Source organism: Oncorhynchus clarkii, chromosome 7 (assembly GCF_045791955.1).
Source record: "Oncorhynchus clarkii lewisi isolate Uvic-CL-2024 chromosome 7, UVic_Ocla_1.0, whole genome shotgun sequence".
NCBI lineage: Eukaryota > Metazoa > Chordata > Actinopteri > Salmoniformes > Salmonidae > Oncorhynchus > Oncorhynchus clarkii.
This window is the reverse complement of record NC_092153.1, coordinates 68,581,209-68,591,429: the sequence shown is the minus strand read 5'-3', so window position 1 is coordinate 68,591,429 and position 10,221 is coordinate 68,581,209. Positions and strand designations below refer to the sequence as shown.

Sequence of the window (10,221 nt, the reverse complement as noted above, 5' to 3'; positions counted from 1 at the left end):
TTATATATGAAACCTATGTCAGTGTGCTGCCATTGGTGACATTTCAAGCTAGCTGTGGAGTGAGCTTACTGCACGCTCTTAACTCTGTTACAATCATCCCTCTTAAAACTCACTACACAGCGAGAGACTACAGTCGTTGAGCTGAGCACAACTGCAGATCTGGGTCACAGCACCAGTAAAACAGATTTCAGTGTGCTGCTAACAGTATAGCTTCTTCCACTGTCCCCGTCCCCATAACGGGCTCTGATCGCAAACACACTTGACTGTCCTCCTTGACAACGACGACGCAGTTGCAGATGGTGAGTTTAATAATAATGAACATAGCGTGTTACAAAACAAGCGCAGCGTCTAGACATGAAAACAAAACCAATACAGCCTGATGACTGAGGGTGGTGAGGGCTATATGAAGGGATAGTAATCAGGGTGGTGATGAAGTCCAGGTGTGCGTAATGATGAAGTCCAGGTGTGCGTAATGATGAAGTCCAGGTGTGCGTAATGATGAAGTCCAGGTGTGCGTAATGATGATTGCCAGGTGTGCGTAATGTGGGTTGCAAGGACCAGTGCTTAGTAGACCGACAACATCGAGCGCCTGAGGAAGGGAGTAGGCATGACAACAACGTACTGTACCAACCAATTGAGCTATAGAAAAGGATCCAGTTTGCTATCCGTTGGTGATATTTCAAGCTAGCTGTGGAGTGAGTTTACTGCACATTCTTAACTCTGTCATTCTTAACTCTCATCCCTCTTAAACTCACTGCACAGCGAGAGACTCTGGTAGTTGAGCAGAGCCCAACTGCAGACCACACTATGGGAACTCCTGCATTCACAAAGCCAGGTCCAGTTGGTGGTGGTGCATAGCTCAGAATTCAGTTCTTAGACCTCAGGGTTACAGAAGTAAAAATATGCATGACTGTAAGTTGCTTTGGATAAAAGCGTCTGCTAAATCCCAGAACTCTGTGGTGTAGAGCTGAGATGCAGTGCAGCAGAAGTGAGATATCAGAAGCTGTGGTGTGGAACCTTCAGACCCCAGAGGAGGAACCCCAGCAGCAGGAAGAAGTAGAGAGCCAGGAGGAGCAGCACCATCCACATCCAGTAAGACAGCCATGTACCTAGGAGGCGCTGCTCTGACAGCACCACTAGCCTGGAGGGAAACGGAGGCATACAGATTAAAATCATGATCTCAGCAAATTTCCAGTATTCATGCTATGGCCAGATTTATGTCTTCATCATCATTATCTAAAAGTTGCATGTTTGTTTACAGGGAATCCCAGGCTGTGTGTCACTATTGCCTTCAATATACATACTTTTTTAGCCTGGCCAGATAATGACAACTGTCTGCTATATCAGTTGAATAATATGGTGTTATCTTAATACATTTTAATATGACTTAATAGCAGCTTAATAATGTTAAGTCATCTTAACACTCACGGTTCTGTGGTGCAGACTGTGGTGGTCTCGGATGTGCCTGCTCCAGACCCTGCCCCCACTCCAGACCCCGCTCTTGACTCCTTGGCTTTGGCCTCCTCTGAACTAGCCTCACGCGTCACGATTGCAGACCTCCGCCTGTGATGTAGCGTCATCTGCAGGGAACTGAAACACACACAACCACCCACACAGTATGGTCAGCCCTGCGTCAGTCGCACGTGACCCGTTGGCCATTATTTAAATGTCAATGAGTCATAAATGGGGAACCTGTTGATGAGTTAGGGGCTACCCACCTGGTGTGAGGGGCTACCTACATGGGGTATGAAGGGCTACCTAACTGGTGTGAGGGGCTACCCACCTGGTGTGAGGGGCTACCTCGCTCTCTTCCTCCAGGCTCTGGGAGCTTTGTGTGGAGCTCTGTCTGAGCAGGAGGGGGGTGTGGTGGGGGGACATCTCAGAGGGCCTTTAAAAAGGAAACAGTTAAATTTACACTTCCAACTAAACAAGGTAATACTATAACAACAAACAATGCTGCTGTTACAGAGGTCTGTATAGTTCTGATGGTATGAACACAAGGCACAGCACATTGATAAGCCATAAGATCAGCAGACACCATGCACACACAATGTGTTCTCTACAGCAGTTAAATCCATCATAGGTTTATACTATAGTCCGTGCACTTGTGTCTAAGCCTGTATGCGTATGAAAGCCTCCACATTGACTAGTGACTAGCATGGCCATCTAGCGACTAGTGACAACTGACCGTGCAGATGACTCTCAGTGCACTAACTGCACTAATGACAGGGCAGATTGTCTTGTACCTGCTGGCTTGGTTCACACTGCCCCCTTCTGGCCCCTGGCTGTCAGTGGCAGCACTGGCCCTGCAACCCTCCTGGAACTTGGTCTCCAGGTCGCTGAGCTGAGAGGGAAAATGAGAGGGGGGAAAGAGGCAATTGAAGAGGGGGGAGAAAAGAGAGGTCAGCATAGAATTAGAGTTATGCATACCATGATCACAGGACCACAATGGGAGTAGGTCTTAGTGTTATTGTTTCTAACCTGGGATCCCGTTGGGATTAGTGTGACGCTGACTCTTCGCCGAAGGAGGGTCTGAGAAAGTCGGGGAAGTGAAACATTTAAAAATGTTAGAATTCAAGCCACTGGGCTGCCCTCACTGATATTTTCTATTTATTTAACTGAGATATTTGAAGGAAGGATATGAAAAGCAATGAAGTGAACTGTGTTACATGTTGGGAGTCTCGCCTGGCAAACAGGTGCCTAACGTCTCCATCCTCTGTAATGATTCAAAAGCCAACAGTCAGAACACAGATTTTCCATATGTGGAGAGTTTTGTTATACTGTACAGTCAGAGGATACTGTGCTCCTATTATGAAAATCAGCCACTTATAGTGGATCAGGCCTACTTACAATTAATTGTTCTTTTAAGAATAAATGTACTTTAAGAATCAAAGTATTCAGAAAAGTCACTGCTTTGTGATTAATTTTCCTTTCACTTGTTCACAAAAAAATCCATTGAGGAGCAGCACTCAGACCTGAGTCGCTGTGTCTCCTGCCCCGGCTGCGGTGGAAACATTTCCTGGTCTCCAACAGCTCGGATCTCTCCACAGCGTGACGACGCTTCAGATGCTCCACGTGTATACCCATCATCTCCACAGAATGACACACACGCGCCTCCTGACCCGGCAGAAACATTTATCAAAGTTTCAAACAAACTACATGTATAACAGTTTTGAACAAATATATTTTTCACAGAGCACTAAACAAAACCTGGATTTATACCTCAAAAGAGCAAGCCTAGGATTACACGACAGTCTCACCTGGTGCACGGTCCCCAGCATCTCAGCAGCAGTGATGATGTCACTCACGCCGTCCAGCACTGTGTCCAGACTGGCCTCAATACGACTCAGCATCTCAGCATCTACACATCTACCTCTCAGATACTGGGTGAGAGGGGGGGGGGGGGGGGGGGAAATAGAAGATTGGAGGATAGATATAGTAAAAAGAGAAAGGAAGTGTGGAGGAAGAGAGAGGTACGGTTTAAACTTGAAACATACATTTATCAGACCATTAACTGTGAAGCAGCCAGGTCAAACACACGTGTACACACCCCTACCTGCAGTGTGTTTCTGGTTTGCTCCAGTTCAAGGATGAGGTTCTCCTGGGCCACTGTTCTGTCGTGTTCCTCAGCCTGCAGTCTCTGGGTTAGGGTGTACTGGTCACAACGGAACGCCAGTGCAAGCTGGGTAAACGCATTCTATAGGGGACAGAACAGTGTGTGGATGAGTGTGCAGTGTGTGTGTGTGCGTGCGTCTGCATGTGGGTGCATGTAGTCTCTTTGTCCAAGTGTACTAATCGCAAAGAATTCTCACCTCAACTTCCTTTTCAGTCATCTCTGTACCACTGAGGGCAGGAGAGAAAATGTGAGGTAGAGAGCCAGGATAGGGGAAAGGGGAAGAAAGGGGAGGGAGAGGTAAGAGAAGAGTGAGGTTGTGACTATCGAAAAAGTTAAAGTGTGTCCGAGTATAAACTGACCTTCTGAGGCCCAATCTCTCTAGTATAAACTGACCTTCTGAGGCCCAATCTCTCTAGTATAAACTGACCTCCTGAGGCCCAATCTCTCTAGTATAAACTGACCTCCAGAGGCCCAATCTCTCCAGTATAAACTGACTTGCAGAGGCCCAATCTCTCCGGTATAAACTGACCTGCTGAGGCCCAATCTCTCCAGTATAGGAAGGTGCTCCCAGGAGATAGCCAGCTGATCCTCTGGACTGGGCTCTGAGGAGAGGAGCAGAGGAGAGGAGAGGAGAAGAGAGGACAGAGTGTACATAGCTTCGCTAGCATACAACAACAGAGAGGACAGGAAATGGAAGTACAGCCACGTCCTGTTGCTGGCAACGATGCAGCTCAGGCAGCAAAACGGATTCCTTACCTTCGTCAGAGTCCGAGCTGTCCCCCAGTATGCCAGCATACTCACAGGGAGTGGCCTTTTTAGCAGGGTGTTGGGAGAGGGACGACACACAAATCAGTTAGCAACCTCGTGGCCAGGCTGTTATTGTAGATAAGGACAAGTTCTCAATAGACTTGCCTGGTTTAAGAATGTTTCATTAAGAAATAAATGTTTCTGCTTACCTGTGCATTCATGGTCCCAGTGTTAGGCAGAGTGGTACAGAGTGTGAGTACAGTGTTGTTTATATCTTTCTCCACACCCCTGATACTTTTTACCAACCCTACAGAAAGAATACCTCACTGCTGAGAGAGAGAGAGAAAGAAAGAACACACAAATAAGATTCAGACTTCTGTTCTACAAGTATATTGAAAGATGGCACACACACACACACACACCACACACCCTGTTAAAGGAAGGGAAAACAGAGAAAGATGGCCCACAGAGAAAGATGGCCCAGAGAAAGATGGCCCACAATTTCATTCACATCATGCTCACAGGTCACATCATGCCCCCAGGTCACAAGTTTAACACTCAATTCATAATGTGACATCCTTTAAGAGTGAGTAGAGAAAGCTAACAGGCAGCTCTCAGTTTCAATAGAGGCTGTGTCTGAGCACAGTACCACGGGGGAAACAGGGACACAGAGGAGCATGCTGGAGAACAGAGAGAGAAAGATATGCAGTAGCTATAAACAAACAGAAGTGGGGGTAGGGACTATCTGATCACAAAGGAGGAGAGGAAAAGGACAATCATTAACTACATGAGTTTAACCTGAGGATAAACAGCTGGCTTGCTTTAGGAAACACCCACACATCTAATACTAACAATATAACCATAAAAGTCCAGACAGAAGCATGTACAAGTGTCACTATAAACACTTATTGTCTAATATTCTAAAGTAGCATTAATAGTCCATACTTTGACAGTGGACAGTCACAATATTCACATCATAACATGAAAGTACAGCAGTTACATACTATAAGACCTGAGGTTAATACACTGTCTTAAGATGTCTCTGACATACAGTACCAGTCAAAAGTTTGGACACACCTACTAATTCAAGTTTTTTTTATTTTTTTTAAACTATTTTCTACATTGTATAATTACAGTGAAGACATCAAAACTATGAAATAACACATATGGAATCATGTAGTAACCAAAAAAAGTGTTAAACAAATCAAAATATATTTTATATTCTTCAAAGTAGCCACTCTTTGCCTTGATGACAGCTTTGCTCACTCTTGGCATTCTCTAAACCAGCTTCATGAGGTAGTCAACTGGAATGCATTTCAATTAACAGGTGTGCCTTGTCAGAAGTTAATTTGTGGAATTTATTTACTCTTAATGCATTTGAGCCAATCAGTTGTGTTGTGACAAGGTAGGGGGGTATACAGAAGATTGCCCTATTTGGTAAAAGACCAAATCCATATAAAGGCAAGAACAGCTCCAATAATCAAAGAGAAACGACAGTCCGTCATTACTTTAAGACATGAAGGTCAGTCAATACGGAACAGTTCAAAAACTTCTTCTTCAAGTGAAGTCGCAAAAACCATCAAGCTCTATGATGACACTGACTCTCATGAGGACCGCCACAGGAAAGGAAGACCCAGAGTTACCTCTGCTGCAGAGGAAAAGTTAATTAGAGTTACCAGCCTCAGAAATTGCAGCACAAATAAATGCTTCAGAGTTTAATAAGCAGACACATCGCAACATCAACTGTTCAGAGGAGTTTGCATGAATCAGGCCTTCATGGTCGAATTTCTGCAAAGAAACCACTACTAAAGGACACCAATAATAAGAAGAGACTTGCTTGGGCCAAGAAACATGAGCAATGGACATTAGACCGGTGGAAATCTGTCGTTTGGTCTGATGAGTCCAAATTTTGATTGATTTTTTGATTTTGATTTTTGGTTCCAACCGCCGTGTCTTTGTGAGATGCAGAGTAGGTGAACGGATGATCTGTGTGGTTCCCACCGTGAAGCATGGAGGAGGAGGTGTGGGGGTGCTTTGCTGGCGACACTCAGTGATTTATTTAGAATTCAAGGCACACTTAACCAGCATAGCTACCACAGGATTCTGCAGCGATACACCATCCCATCTGGCTTGTGCTTAGTGGGACTATCATTTATTTTTCAACAGGACAATGACCCAAAACACATCTCCAGGCTGTGTAAGGGCTATTTGACCAAAGAGAGTGATGGAGTGCTGCATCAGATGACCTGGCCTCCACAATCACCCGACCTCAAACCAATTGAGAGGGTTTGGGATGAGTTGGAGCGCAGAGTGAAGGAAAATCAGCCTACAAATGCTCAGCATATGAGGGAACTCCTTCAAGACTTTTGGAAAAGCATTCCTTATGAAGCTGGTTGAGAGAATGCCAAGAGTGTGCAAAGCTGTCATTTAGGGAAAAGGTGGCTACTTTGAAGAATCTAAAATATATTTTAAATTTGTTTAACCCTCTGTATTACTACATGATTTCATATGTGTTATTTCATAATTTTGATGTCTTATTCTACAATGTAGAAAATGGTAAAAATAAAGAAAAATCCTTGAATGAGTAGGTGTGTCTATACTTTTGACTGGTACTATTGTTTATCCTTTAAACCATTTATTCAATAGACCAGTCACTGTTTCACTAATAAGCTGATGCTCTTCTTTAACTGTTCTCTTCTCTAAGTTTAAAACAGTTCCAAAAAGCAGCATAGATACACACTGAAGTCAACTTGTATTCTCCCTCTATTTACTTTGGAGCTACATTTTATAGTCTAAACAAAAGGGAAACATCCATATTTAGTTATGGAGGACTGTGATAGTTGTGAAATGACAGAGATTCAGCCAAATATGTATAGGCCTATAGACATTCCGTTATTTAGACACAGAAGACACAGACCAAAGTGGTCACAAAATAATCCAACATAGAACTAAAAACTTTGAGTCTCAAAAAAACAAGTAGTTCATTTTGAAACAGTGTTAGATATCTTAATACAATCTACTAAACTGCCAAAACAGTTGCACGGCCATTTTGAATATGATGGGACACCATTATTATCTTACCGGTGTAGTGAGGCCCATGGTGTCCAATGATGTTTTGTTTTTCAGGAGCTACTGAGCACAGTGACATTCCGGTCTTGTGATGCTGCCCACACTCCTTCCTCGCTCTTCTTCCCCGTTCTCCTTCCCTTTTCCTTATATTGGCTTTTTAAAGTTCCCCTGACAGCTGTTTGAATTCCCACCAGCTTTGTTCCCTCACACTAGTGGGGGAGTCATGGTTTTCTAGAGGGAATGCATCCAAGAGTTGGTGATAAAGACAGATTAGGGACCACCCTCAACCCCAAAACACATGCACACTTGTTTGAGTGAAGTCTTGCTCACTCATACAAGAGTGAACTTCACCTGAAGCTAGAATGCTAGACTAAACAAACTTCCAAACAGTCCTCCTCCTTGGCTTACCAGTTAAAACAAGAGTTTATATTTGACAAATTCTGGTAGGTCCCTTCCCGTTTTGTTCCGTTTGCTTCACTTTAACAAAATCAGCGTAATGAATATGCTCATGGTTGCGATGTCAGAGCTCACTCATTCTCCCCTTCACACATCTAACTCAACTTGAATGCCTATAGCTACTTGAGTAGAGCTGAAAGGATTGGATTTGTGTAAACATTATGGCAAATTCCACCAAGCCAATCAGAGGATCTGGTTGGTTTTTAACCATACATAACTAATACACCCTTTTAGATCTCAATGAAGTGCCTAGGGGGCGTTTATGCTATTGGACAGCAGTCAGAGGCAGAAGGATGATAATATAAAGTGCATACAGAAAGTATTCAGACCCCCTGATTTTGTTTCCAAATGTTACATTACAGCCTCATTCTAAAATTGTTTAATAGTTCCCCCCCTCATCAATGACAAAGCAAAAACAGGTTTAGAAATGTTAGCAAATGTATAAACCCCGCCCTCCCTGAAATACCACATTTATGTATTCAGAACCTTTGCTCAGTACTTTGAAGCACCTTTGGCAGCGATTACAGCTTTGAGTCTTCTTGGGTATGATGCTACAAGCTTGGCACACCTGTATTTGGGGAGTTACTCACATTCTTCTCTGCAGATCCTCTCAAGCTCTGTCAGGTTGGATGGGGAACGTCGAGGCACAGCTATTTTCAGGTCTCTCCAGAGATGTTTGATCGGGTTCAAGTCCGGGCTCTGGCTGGTCCCCTCAGGGACATTCAGAGACTTGTCCCGAAGCCACTCCTGCGTTGTCTTGGCTGTGCGCTTAGGGTCGTTGTCCTGTTGGAAGGTGAACCTTTGCCCCAGTCTGAGGTCCTGAGCCCTCTGGAGCAAGTTTTCATCAAGGATCCCTCTGTACATTGCTCCGTTCATCTTTCCCTCGACCCTGATTAATCTCCCAGTCCCTGACGTTGAAAAACATCCCCTCAGCATGATGCTGACACCACCATGCTTCATCGTAGGGATGGTATTGGCCAGGTGATAAGCGATGCCTGGTTTCCTCCAGAATTAAAGCTTGGCATTCAGGCCAGAGTTAAATCCTGGTTTCATCAGACAAGAGACACTTGTTTCTCATGGTCTGAGAGTCCTTTAGATGCCTTCTGGCAAACTCCAAGCGGGCTGTCATGTGCCTTTTACTGAGGAGTGTCTTCCATCTGGCCACTCTGCCATAAAGTCCTAATTGGTGAAGTGCTGCAGTGACGGTTGTCCTTCTGGAACATTCTCCCTTCTCCACAGAGGAACTCTGGAGCGCTGTCAGTGACCATCACCTCCCTGACCAAGGCCCTTCTCCCCCGATTGCTTGTTTGGCCAGGCGGCCAGCTCTAGTAAGAGTCTTGGTGGTTCCAAACTTCTTCCATTTAAGAATGATGGAGGCCACTGTGTTCTTGGCGATCTTCAATGCTGCAGAATTTGTTTGGTACCCTTTCCCAGGTCTGTTCCTCTACACAATACTGTCTCGGAGCTCTACGGACAATTCCTTCGACCTCATGGCTTGGTTTTTGCTCTGGCATGCACTGTCAACTGTGGGACCTTATATAGACAGGTGTGCCTTTCCAAACCATGTTCAATCAATTGAATTTACCACAGGTGGACTCCAATCAAGTTGTAGAAACATCAAGGATGATCAATGGAAACAGGATGCCCCAGTGCTCAGTGTTGAGTCTCAAAGTAAAGGGTCTGAATACTTATGTTAAGGTGTTTATTTTGAATACGTTTGAAAACAAATCTAAAAAAAAGTTTTTGCTTGGTCATTATGGGGTATTGTGTGTAGATTGAGTACAATTTTTATTTAGTCAATTTTAGAGTAAGGCTGTAATGTAACAAAATGTAGATAAAGGGAAGGTGTCTAAATATTTACCAAATGCATTGAAGGACAGTTCTTACTGTGACTCGGCTCGATGCCCTCCAGTATCAGAGTAGAGGAAAAGACAAGATAATCGTATTGTCACAGCAACCTCCTGTGCTGTTATTGAGGCAAACCGGCAGGAACATCAGGGGACTTTGCTTACATTGTAAGTGATTGTGCATGCATTTTAAGTGGTACACACACCAATTTCACTTACTAGCTTCTGTAGAAACTGCGGCAGATTGACTCTTGTATGCATTATTTCTGTGAATCTGTACCATGTCTCGATTGAGCTAATTTGCCCCCTTTAACAATGTAATCTGTCTGACATTTAATATAAATGCATGCAATCTGCAGACATTGTGCTACTTTCAAAAACTGGTACATATTTAGTTTTTAATATCAAATGTCTCTGATCCCTCTGAGAGGATGACCAGCACTACACAAAGTAGTCTGGGACAACAAGAATACCCACAAAGCGAGA

General features: G+C 44.1%; 1 protein-coding gene across 1 annotated transcript; it reads right to left on the bottom strand.

The window, feature by feature from the left end:
* Positions 1-290: 290 nt before the first annotated feature.
* LOC139412667 (inositol 1,4,5-triphosphate receptor associated 2-like) lies at positions 291-4,584 on the bottom strand. The gene is made up of 13 exons (XM_071159328.1): positions 4,573-4,584; positions 4,373-4,427; positions 4,146-4,218; positions 3,813-3,843; positions 3,557-3,697; positions 3,261-3,383; positions 2,976-3,117; positions 2,670-2,716; positions 2,482-2,532; positions 2,247-2,344; positions 1,784-1,888; positions 1,429-1,590; positions 291-1,141 (listed from the first exon to the last, which is right to left on the bottom strand). The coding sequence occupies exons 1-13, from the start codon at positions 4,582-4,584 to the stop codon at positions 997-999; spliced, it is 1,185 nt and encodes a 394-aa protein (XP_071015429.1). The 3' UTR covers positions 291-996.
* Positions 4,585-10,221: the final 5,637 nt, after the last annotated feature.

What these genes read in the sequence shown, in the direction of transcription:
- LOC139412667 (XM_071159328.1), bottom strand. An exon ending in TGACTGAAAAGGAAGTTGAG is followed by an intron (nt 3,698 to 3,812) that starts GTGAGAATTCTT and finishes TGTCCCCTATAG; the next exon opens with AATGCGTTTACCCAGCTTGC. An exon ending in ACAGTCTGCACCACAGAACC is followed by an intron (nt 1,142 to 1,428) that starts GTGAGTGTTAAG and finishes GTTTCCCTCCAG; the next exon opens with GCTAGTGGTGCTGTCAGAGC.